The 12,439-nt window shown below is 30.3% G+C and overlaps 1 protein-coding gene across 1 annotated transcript; it reads right to left on the reverse strand.

Moving 5' to 3' along the window:
- Nucleotides 1-1,928: 1,928 nt before the first annotated feature.
- On the reverse strand, nucleotides 1,929-11,295 carry LOC113560351 (alpha-tocopherol transfer protein-like). The gene is made up of 6 exons (XM_026966177.1): nucleotides 10,906-11,295; nucleotides 10,171-10,333; nucleotides 9,346-9,595; nucleotides 7,600-7,710; nucleotides 7,384-7,489; nucleotides 1,929-2,348 (listed from the first exon to the last, which is right to left on the reverse strand). The coding sequence occupies exons 1-6, from the start codon at nucleotides 11,051-11,053 to the stop codon at nucleotides 2,194-2,196; spliced, it is 933 nt and encodes a 310-aa protein (XP_026821978.1). The 5' UTR covers nucleotides 11,054-11,295; the 3' UTR covers nucleotides 1,929-2,193.
- Nucleotides 11,296-12,439: the final 1,144 nt, after the last annotated feature.

Here is a 12,439-nt window from a genome sequence, read left to right on the forward strand (position 1 = left end):
ATATAATGTGGGTAAAGTTTCGTTGTATATTTTTATATAGACGACTAAGTGTCTGAGTGCATATTGTTTTGAGACAATGTAGATATTAGTTATTATATATTAGTTATATTAGTTATTATGAAAATCATTATGTATAATTTTAACAATGAAAAACAAAAAAATCCTCAGTCTACGAAACATAGTCTTTAATCTTCAAATTTACACTCGTTTAAAATCAGAGCATATTACGTAATAGGTTTAAAAATAAACAAATTAAACTTTAATTAAAATTTTAAACAATTATCTTGGCAACGCTAAATTATCGATATTTGGATAGTATATTATATAGTAGTATATTATAAAATGGTACAATGTACCATATTATTAATACCTCATGCAGTTTCAGGTCTTAGTCGAAAATGGGATATTGGAGTTCACAATGAAGGATTATAAATCTGAAATTATAATCGAAATATTAAAATGTATTGATATTGGAAATAATGGAAATTCAAGGTGGAGACGGATTAACGACGTTGTCAAGTACAGTGATATTTTATTATAAGTCATAATAGATTATTATAGTAATTTCAAAATGTTAACACATGATAATATCAAACCATTATATCAAGAACAATAATAATCATAAGAATAACTTAACACCGTCTGTTTCATCTAAAAATTCATTCTCCCTTCAGCCCTCTCTAAACATTGATTTAATATCATTATATCACAAGAGTATAATATAAATACATTATTCCCATTGAATAATTTTACAGTAATCTGTGATTGATTTTAGATTGTATAATGCATTTATTTATATACGTACGACGCGTTATAATTTTTTATGTTCATTCTTGTCTGCGTTATTATCTCAATAAAAATAAAATATTATTTAATATTACGCTGAAACGTTACAATTTCGATGATATAAAAATAAACTTTATATTAAAAACGTCTAGTCTGTTGAAAATGACATTTTTTTTTTAAGGATTTGAAAACTCGATGAAATAGCGTGTTCTATAAGTATAAATAATGTTTACATACATTAGGTTAACTGTATACAATCGAATAAATGAAAAATGTTAATAATTGTTCTAAGACGTAACAGTGCTCAAATTTGGAAAGATAAACAATTGCGAAAACACAGACTCGTAAAAAATGTATGCCTCGTAAAATGATTGCATTTGTCGTAATTTTTAGGGAGAACCGGGGAACATCCATCGACCTTCAAACAAATAACTACAATACATGAGTATGCCAGTGACTACTTTTTGTAAGTGATTAACATAAATAATTTTTATCAATAGTAATTTATTCACTTTCAAAATAATTTGAACTAATCAAATATATCTATAAACATGTTTATGTTTTTTTTAAATTTAAATTAATTAAATTTTTTTAGTTACGTAGTATTCTAAATTTTAAGAAATGAAAATTACAAAAAAAATGTCTGTTGAAAAATATTTTGTAAAAAGGAACATATCATTCTTCAGTTCTGATAAAAAGGATTAGTAACTATAGGGTATTCTTAAAATATATTTCTTTTTAACAATAGAAGAACTCTCCTTACTTCACTACAATTCAAGCACTGATGTTGTCATTAGGATAAAAACAAACAATATAAGTATAATTATTATTAACATTCTACGAATGTCTATTTGGAGTTTGGCCGAAAAATTATTATGAGGTATACGACAATTTCAAACAAATATAAGTTTTCACAGTAATTTTAATAAATGTATTTCTCAAACGCACGTGTAGTTGTTGGGTCTTTTTTTTTGTTTTTATTTATTTAAAATTATGTAATATATTGTACAGGGTCTTAGGTTGGTGCTTACGTGTTGAACCATTTGTATTCATATAAACCTGCGGAAATCGTACAGCCAAAAGCTATAAATACTTATAACTGCATAATGTTTGAGCGTATAATAAAAATGAACTCAAAAGAAGTTAAGAATAGTATAAACTATATTTTTTTTCACATACAATTGTACAGTTACTATTTAAAATATAATGAAAGATTGACTTACACCATTATGCATAAAGTACATAAAAAAAAAAAAAAACACAAGTTTTTATCGCCGACCAAAACTAAACACTGTATATATAACCTATTGAGTCTATGTCGGATTAACTTAAAATTAAAATAAAAATAAATCAATTCACTAACTAAAAAAAAAACATTATTTCTATGAAATATGAAACACACAAATTTTAGTCTACTTCGAGCTTTCTAAATGAGCCTTCAACTCCAGCCAGCATGTTCACCTTAACGCAGGGTTTCTTTGTTCTTTTGTTTTCATCACAAATAACCGAATTTTGAGACAGATACCAATCTCTGTGTTTCATCAATTCTTCCTGCCAGTCAACTGTAATTAAAAAAAAACACACACACATATATATTATATTTATGATAATAAAATCGGTATATAGAATGTTATAGGTATATTAGAGTTTAATATGTATAATATAAGACGTTAAATATATCAGTTGTTGCAAATTAGTTACTATTTTTAAGCTACTAAAAATGTTTTTTTAAATAATATCAACACAAAATTTTGTTGTTTTTTGTTATGTTATGTTTTGTTTTTTGTTTGATGACCAATCTAAAATTATTATTTTCGAATTCATATGAGATACCACGATTACGCGTTTGAGAAACATGTTATTGCATTATTATACATTTATGATTCTAGTTAAATTATTATTTTCTCGATCGGGTCCACGTGCCGTTCGGACATATTCTGAAAACTAAATAAACGGATTGTAATAATGCCATGCGCACGAATCACGTAAAAACGGCACGTTTCATAATAACAGCGTGTGGTTAAAAAACTCGAACGCTGTGCATATAATTGTGTACAATATATATTTATATAGCTGCCAGTACCTATACACAAATGATATTGTTGTTAGGTTACATCAAAACGAGTAAAATAATATTATCATTGTGAATGCAATACAATATTATTGTTTTAACAAACAGGTATCCGAATTCCGAAGCTTACAAACTGCAACACGCGTTACTCTAGATGTGACCGTAAAAAGTTTACACACACAGGCAGCGAAACAAATAATAATGTATAGGAAGTGTATGAAGCGTATAATATAGTATAATAAGGCGTCACGTGGGCATACAAATCGTAAATACTCTTTCATTCACCACGTATCAATAGCGTTTTGTTGGATTTAAATCCTAAGGAAACTTCTCTACCACTTCGCGCAAAACAAAGCATATAACATATTGTAGGTGTTATAATTTATATTGTATACTTGAACCGCCATCCGTAATACTGATTGCATGAAATACAATAATTGTAAACTTAAATTACTATCGTAATAAATACTATATAATTGCCTGTAAGATTTAAATAACTAGAAAAGGTTGTTGAAATGATCATTAGAAATCGAACGTAGTAAAAAGCCAATTGCAGTCACATAATCATCGTTATTTTGTGCTACCCTCTGTACACCCTTGCTGTTGTCCAAAAAAAAATTATGCATATTTTAATTGATAATTTCAAATGAAATCACACTATAGAGATACACAAATACATATATAATTTATATAACATGTGAACCAATTTTCTATAGAACAGTGATTCTGATCTTGGGTGTCGCGAATACATGATGATAATCCATGCGCATGTATGAAAAAAATATTTTATGATGTCACGAAAAAATTGAACATTTCATTTGGGGGTCGTAAAACATCGAGAATCACTGGTATTAGCAGTAGAACGTATTACACAAATTTCAAATTATCTGACATTTTTTTTCCTCATCTACGGATAAATCGCCATTTTTTTTTTTCATATTTTATTGTTTTGGTTGGACGAGTGGACACCGTTTTCGCCGGCAGCATTGGTCTATCCTTTTGTCACTACAAACCCAAACGTGCAGTGTTACATTGCACATTACATCCCTCTTCTGCACCATCCGACCGAATTCGATTTAATAATAATACATTGTTGACGAGATAGTGTTTTACGCACTAGTTAATATTTAATCAAATACCCATTACAGACATTCCCATAATAACATCATCACGCCCATCTGAATTATTATAAATCCCGGATAAGTGATAAGGTGGCAATAATATTATGGTGTGCATCGGTCGTGCGCGCACAATTGGTCGACCTCATATTTTTGTTTATTCGACCGGCGGCCTCGCCGTAGATAATATAAAGTTATTATTATAGTAATAATTAGTATGCGGATCCCACAGTCGGTTTTTTGGTTTTGATTTTTCTGAAGAGAACGCGGAATAAACTATGGACACGCGCGAGTGTAAATTATTATGTTAATTCACAAGTAGGTAGTACGTATTATTATTATTATCGTTCTGCGTCGTGAAATTTACAAATGATCCTTGATCTTGGCGATTTGCGAGATATTTTCCATATCGTATAATTCATCAGATTTAATTTGATAAAAATAATCTAGTAACATTATCGGATAGTATTATCACGCGATCACTGTAACGTTATAGTATGTAATATTATAACATTATTTATTGTTATAATGAATTTCAATAATTGGTACTTGGTATTAATAAAAAGATTTCCTGTACGATATAACACTGTAAACACTGTATTGCATAATAATTATTAAATAGATACTAATTATTATGATACACACGTTGTTAAAATATATATTTGAGCGTTGTGGAATGTTTTGGTATTCGGCGAAGCAGTAAACACAAAATATATACCTAATCAATATTGGATAAAAAAAAAAAAAACACTTCCGCCCCAACACCGTGTTTTATACTATTTATGTTCTCTGCGCCTTTTAAACGGTGGATAAAATAAACTATTTTCGAGGACATAATATTATTATTTTCGCGATAAGGAATACTAGAAATAAACCAATCATAATATTACAATCCAATGGGAAACGATTGATTGATCAGTCAATACCGATGAACACTCGGACAGACAGACAGACAAAATAAACTTTATAACTAATTATTGTGCGACGTAAAATGAATATGAAAACTGAAATTTAAAAAATTGTTCACGAACACTTTTGTGTATTGAAGTGTACATAGCAAAATGCGGTTAGAATAACATAACGATTAGCTATATCAAAACAACTAAGAAATTACCAATCGGCGTTTGATGATCGTTGAAAAATGTTATTCGTTCGTTTCGGAGCTCATTAATGATAATATGATAACTGATATTCAAACACGTTAAAAAAGTAAAAAAACGACAAGTACTTAAATATCTTATGACTCATGGAGAGCAAAGAATTAACAATTATAATATAACCCCTTGCCATCTACAGACTACAGGTTGGTCTGGTTGGTATAGTCACCGTCACACCGTCAGTGCATTGAAATCCGGTTTTTAGTTAACAAACCAGTATATTATTATTATTATTATTATTATGGCAAATAAACAACGAATACGATTATATAATAATATATATAAAAAAAATATCTCTTAGTTTATTTTAATGTTAATTTCCATTATTTACCATTATTCGTTCACAAAGCAACAACAGTCATGTTATTACCTACGTCATTCCAATGAAGCGATACACATAATAATTGTATTAAAAACACACGCATCGATACATTATTTTTTTGACTTGATGATAGCAATTTTGTTTTCAAAAATACAATCAATACAACCCTATCCATTGGAATCAATCAATTTATTTATTATTATTTTTAGTCAAGATAGTGAAGTATATACTTTAGCCGGCATTTAGAATTTCGATTTTCAACATCTAAATCTCAAACTATCATTATTATATATTTAAAAGTTAAATGCGGGTTGTAAAAAATCTAAATTTCTCTCAGATAAAAAAAAAAAAACAGTTATTGAAATCTGAAAATTTTACGAGTTCCAAAGATTTCCCTGTGAAGTTATTGTTATTAATATATATAATACACCGCTCCTCTACCCTAAATAAATATCGGGCAGTTGATCATTGGAAAGTAATTATAATTAAGATCGCAATTTTATATTAAAGTATAATATAATAGGTACTACTTGGTTTTTAAGTTTTATAGAAATGTGGATAACTGAGAAAATTGGCAACGAGCCCTTAAGGCGAAACCGACAATCCGTCAAAAACGAGTAGACATCTAAAACGTAAACGTTCACGTCAGTATAATTCGCCGACACGCCGTGTTGTATTTACCATATACTCGTCAGCGGGAATGAATAGCAGCCGACGTATGCGCGCGACGGTGTTACCGATAATCGTCGGCGTGTAAAATATAACACGGCATAATAATACGACACATGTAACATTGTTGTTATTATTATTATTATTATTATTATTTACAGTAATTGCGGATCGTTAAACGTTTAATTTGTGTCGTCACGTGGTCACGAAAACAACACTTTACTGTTCTAATTATTATTGTCCATTACAATAGTAATAATAATTAATAATATTATTATTATCGCTGTTATTTCGGGCGAACGATCAATATTTAATTTAACGACGCGACATCAATATTCTGTGCTGTAGTGGTGAAATCCTAATACGTAGATAGGTCGGTGCATAATAATATACGCGCGGCTGCTTTAATACCACCTTCTTAACCGACACTCAATTGCAATGCGATATAACGCATCAACCGACGATAATATTGTATATTACGCAGAAACACCGTTTTCTAGTGGAAAATATCAAGGCAACTACGGCAGTAGTGTCAGAACCCTACCGCGAAAAAAAAAAAAAATAATAATTAAAGTAAATAGTAACGTTTTAAAAGATTACGCGGCGAGATACGCGTTTTTATTTTATACGTTCGTGGAAATTCGGTTAGGTGTCGTTCAGTCAGTAATATCGTTAGGGTTCACATGCGTACAACTATAAAAACAGACCTATGGAAATTACTGACATTATAATAATATATAGTTTGTTAAATATTGATATTACGGTATATATATATATATATATATAGCTAGATGAGAGGTGGGGACGGATGGAATGAAGCTCAGGGGCCCCCACATTTTGTTTAATCATTTAATGGTGATCACTGCAAAAAAAATATATCTAATTTGTATTTAAACACATAGAATTATATACCTACAAAATAAGTTATTCTTGTATTTTACGTATAGTAGGTAACCTACTTGTATTGTATGAGATAACATTTATTAAAAAATAATAAGTTGAAAATACTCGAAATCATGTAATAATCAAAAAACATAATATATGGTATCTTGATTATTTATTTATAGTGTCCGTGATATACTTCGCCTAAAAGCCATCTCATACTTATATCCACCAATGTATTTACCATTATAGAAAGATCCAAAAATTGATTAGAAATTAAAATAAAACGAAAACTGTTATTGCAGATACCCACAGTTATTGGATCTATTGTTTATAATATCATAACCGTTATTATCTATAATAGCTATAGAGACTCACCGATTAATTCTTCGCTAGTTTTTGGGAATGAACCACCATAGTCCAGTGGAAGGATGTCCGAACCAATGTGCTTCTTCAGGTCTTCAATTCCGTTGTGGATTTTAATCTATAACGATGAGCGGGACACAAAAAAAAAAACGTTATTCATAATCGTCGTTATTGTTAGGTTTTCGCTCAGAAATTCGTCGCGGACGTCTAACGCTAAGCTTAACTCACTCTGTTGGCAATTTTCTTTTTCAAAACACCCAAAACCATGTTGACCATCGTTTGAGCGTAGCTCGGCATGTTTAGTATGTGGATTTCTTGAATCCGTAACGGATAGGCCGTCTGAAACACGGTTAAAAACGCATTTTAAGACTTAGTCGTGCATTACGGTTAGCGTCATGACAAGTAAATCGCGCGTTCTGTATACACAGTCAATTGTATCTTAACAGCCTAGTGTATGTGCTTATACAATAATAATATTACCTATATTTGCGAGAAACTACGCGCAATATCATAGTAAGCGTAGGTTTTTGATTCAAAAAACGTCAATTGTTTTTTTTTTTTTGTCCACGCGACTAATTGGGTATTAACGAGCAACGACCATTATTCGAATCAGTTGTTGTTTTATATGCTGTTAAGGCACGTAACTACGTTTAATAATTACCGCATTTGGTCAATGAATAGTTTTTACAAGCTATAAATCATGAACCAAATACGTTATGTTAGCATTAAACCAAGTTCAAGCAAAATAAAAACGCTCCAATAAATTCCGGTACGTAATAACAAACATGCCGTTGACCAGTTTTCAACTGGTTTTGCAAAAGTACGTCATCGGTTCCGCGTGATTAATATTGTGACAATATTAATTAAAAATTATAACAACTGATATCCGAAAAATCTATCTGAGTAGAATAATAGAGCTGTATATTATCTCTTATATTAATTTGTATTCATTATGTATCCTACTTGAGTTGAGTTGAATAAACTATTATTATTATTATATTATTGTGCGTGTCATCGTGACTTTATGGACATTGGTTTTTCTAGTAGAAAAAATAATAAGAAAAACTAAAAACTTAATAATATATATTCCAGTGCGTCATAATTATTATAGAAGGGTATAATATTGTACTGGGGAGAGGCGCTTGCAGCGATAATATTTTATTGTGTTTGCGAATACCGACGTTAATCGTATATAAAAAATATTATTATTGAAAACCGGTAAAGCTATGTGCTATGGAATAAGCCACCAAACAACTATTATTATTATGTAAAGCAATACTTTGTCTTGAATTAAGATTATTCGCTTTCAACAGTATAGGAACGCAACCTTGACAATGAAATCAAATAGTTTCCGGTATACCGTGAATATCGTTAAGGACGTAGCAAAACCGATCTAACAAGTTTCGTGTTCGATCCATACATTTACCACAAAAAGAAGTGGATACTTGCAGTCGTGGAATTCCGACAAGTTTATACTGTTCGCACATATGCCTACGAAAATACGATTCGAAGAATTTACCTACGACGATAAATCGCATTTTTTTTATGAAATAATATTATAATACCGCATTTTTCATATTATTGTATGCGATCATACCTAGTACATTTATGACGCACGCAGCAGGTTCTCATCGTGGACTCGTGGGCGTAGATGACGTTTATGGTCAGTTTATATATTTTATTAAATAGGTATTTATTCAATACGTAGGCTAAGTCAATGCAATTCTGTGGCGCAAATGTTCTAATTATTATTGTGTATCCAACCCAAAATACGATTTCGTAACCATAATTATAGTACTCGGTTAAAAATATTCAAAAACAAAACCATTATCTTTACGCGTTGTTTGGCAATTATTTTTCCATTTGCTACCAACCGTCCGCCCATCGTGAATATTTCTATAGCGCATGTGATGTTTTTTTAAATCCATAACATAGTTTAATCGTGTATAATTTCATTAATAATTATATACTCACTGTTGCACAGTAAACGAACTTCTTCATTTGAGGTAGCATAGCGGTCAGATGAGCCATGGTGATATCTTTTAAGTCGAAGACGAATATTTCCTTTTTGAACATATCTAATTTAGACAGTCTAATATCGATGGACATAAAGTTGACCTTGACGTAGTCCGCGAATTCGAAATTATCGATTTCTGGGCATCTGATACGACTTAATGAGATCCTGTAGCCTTCTGGCGTCAGTTTTGGCAAAGGAATGAAAAGCCTAAACGTTGAAAAAAAAAATTAACTTCAATATTTATTATCTTATTTATACCAAATTACATTTTTAACTTTTTAAGTCATCAAATATTTTGCCATTGCATTTTTACAATTAACGATTTGATGTCATCTATCATTATACATACTATTAGCTATTACCAATTGTACAAATATGGTTACTTAATGTTTGTATCTATAAATATTCTTGGAATAGTGAACTACAATCTATTTTATATTGTCAAATATAGTATACAATGAGGCTAAAAATCGTTAAAAAATGTTGACAGTTCATAATGATTATTACCTACCATTTAATATTTGTCTAGTAATAATATAAATCGTAAAATCGACAACGTGCCATTATAAAATTAAAAATAGCATATTTTAATATATTCTTATAACTCCGACAGTAAATACAATTGCACGGCTATTATTGTGTAGTGAGCATGACATATCGTGCGTAATTAGAAGTGTGTAATATATGAAATTAACTTATTGTCTTGAAAAATTACAGTTATTAGGTCCCAAAGTAAATAATGACCGTTAATAATGTATATATAATACGTATCTATAACTTACGATGTTTTCATCGATCTCAAGAGTGGTTCAGCCGTAGGATCTCTGTTACCGAAAAATTCTGGAACCATTGACTTTAATGTATAATATTGATCCAAAGACTCTTTGGTCCTCTCCAAACTGTTTTTGCATAGAATTAAGAACAAACGAATTCTTCGTTCATCAACTAAAAATAAATAATATACACGTTTTTATTAAACTCCTAAAAATTAATATTAAAAGGCACATACTTTTTCTTTAATACATTATATTTAACCGTAAAAAAGGAACTATTGTAATTGTTTATTACTTCAAATTGATCATGTGAAGTTGTTTTAGAGATAATTTAAAAATATTTTTCAGGATTTTTTTTTTTTTTGTATTAAAAACGCATTACGAAGAGTTCTAAGTTAAATTATTGCCAATTAAAAGGTATCAACAAATATTTGGTTTTTAATATTATAATATTATATTATGTACCTAAATATATCTTAATAAAAAATAAAAATTTAATTATACTTCAATGGGATCAAAAATATTTTGGAAAATCGAAAATGTTATTATATACTGGTTAAATTTGATTTATAGCCTATTATAGGTATTTATAAAATAATTCTCAACTGAAAATTATTTATAAAAGAAAAAAGCTTCTAAAACGTTAAACACTTATCAGTATTACTATTTATTATTTCACGATTTCATTAATTTTTATCACACAAACGTTTAGTGGTGAAAAAACAATGTATAATAAATTATTACCGTCGGGGTTAGGGAGATGTGGCTGTTTACGCATCCATTCCATGATGGTCAGAACGTCAGCGTTAACCTTTTCTTCGGTCGTGCCTAGGTCCTGGTAAATTTCCTTCAACTTGTCCGGTGTGGGTAACAATAAGGTTTTTGTGGCCATTTCTGTTATTGCGATCTGAATTTCGGCCAAATGTTTATACTTAGACTACCTTTGGTGCAGGTCTCCGCGATACGGTTTCGGACGAGATCTGCGAGTCGGTGACGAGATTGATATTGATTTTATATGTCTGTAACTGATGATATGTATATATGTTTGCAGGGGTACTCTTCGGTGGTCACCGTCGTCGTAGTCGTCGTCACCGTCGCCGTATCGTTAACAACTTGTAATCGAACAGTGTCCGACAAGGTAGACGTAAACGTATATATATATACACAACGCAACGACGCGGGTTTGACAAGCGGGTCCCGTCCCCTCCCAATCGCGGAAAATCTACCACGTACCACCCCACCACCCGTTAGCGGCACGTAACAACATATAACTAGTTGTGACGTGAGCGGTTTTCACTGTGTTTGACCAGCGATTGTGGCTTGCCTGGCCGAGTCTCAATTACGACACAAAGGTCTGGAAATGTTTATAATTTATTAATTTATTTTTTCTACGACCAGAATGACGACGACGACTACGGCAATACGTATATCCTTGGATTATTATGCCGATCGTATATACCAATAATATCACGCGAACGGGTTGAATACACTATATAACCAATAGCACTCGAACAAACCGATCTGATATACGCACTGTCGGGCCAGTGATTCCAGACCCGATGCACATATCTGCGTGGTTAAAATATTGTTTAGGTATTATAGTCGTCATCGTTTGCGATATATTATAGGTATGATGGTTATATTATATATTATTATATATTATATTCCATTATGCTGTATTGGGGTGTGACGTAATAAAACCATTACCGACTATGAGAATATAATATTATAATGGTATAATTTATTGGTTGGGCGCAGTATTTATTCTAATTAATTGGCAATAATTCATAATTGTACGGACAGTACAATTAAATAAAATAGGATCTTATTCGTTTTCATCAAGTATAGTTGATGAATGATTTTTTTTAATACTATTACTTAACATTCTCGGCATATGGCCCAATGGGTGAACATTATATTATAATACGATATTAATATATATTTATTATTTTGTATACAAAAAAGAAGATAAAACATTTTTAAATTTGGTTTTGCTGTTGGGTGATGACTATGAATATGTTAATGGTAGAAATTGATTGAGGATGATGATATTGTTCAGTATTTTGGTGAGAGTCTGAAGGTTTAAATTGATTTTGGTGTTGTGATAGGACTAGCGTTCAGTAAAAAATATATGTTTGAGGGTAATACACACTCTACTTACGGCATTTCATAATTTATTGAACTATAATAATAATTAATATTGTTAAACCTTTTTTTTTTAAATGATTTACAAATTATTGTTCATAATATAGTATTATTGTATTATATTTTCTAAATG

Source organism: Rhopalosiphum maidis, chromosome 1 (genome assembly GCF_003676215.2).
Source record: "Rhopalosiphum maidis isolate BTI-1 chromosome 1, ASM367621v3, whole genome shotgun sequence".
Taxonomy (NCBI): Eukaryota; Metazoa; Arthropoda; class Insecta; order Hemiptera; family Aphididae; genus Rhopalosiphum; species Rhopalosiphum maidis.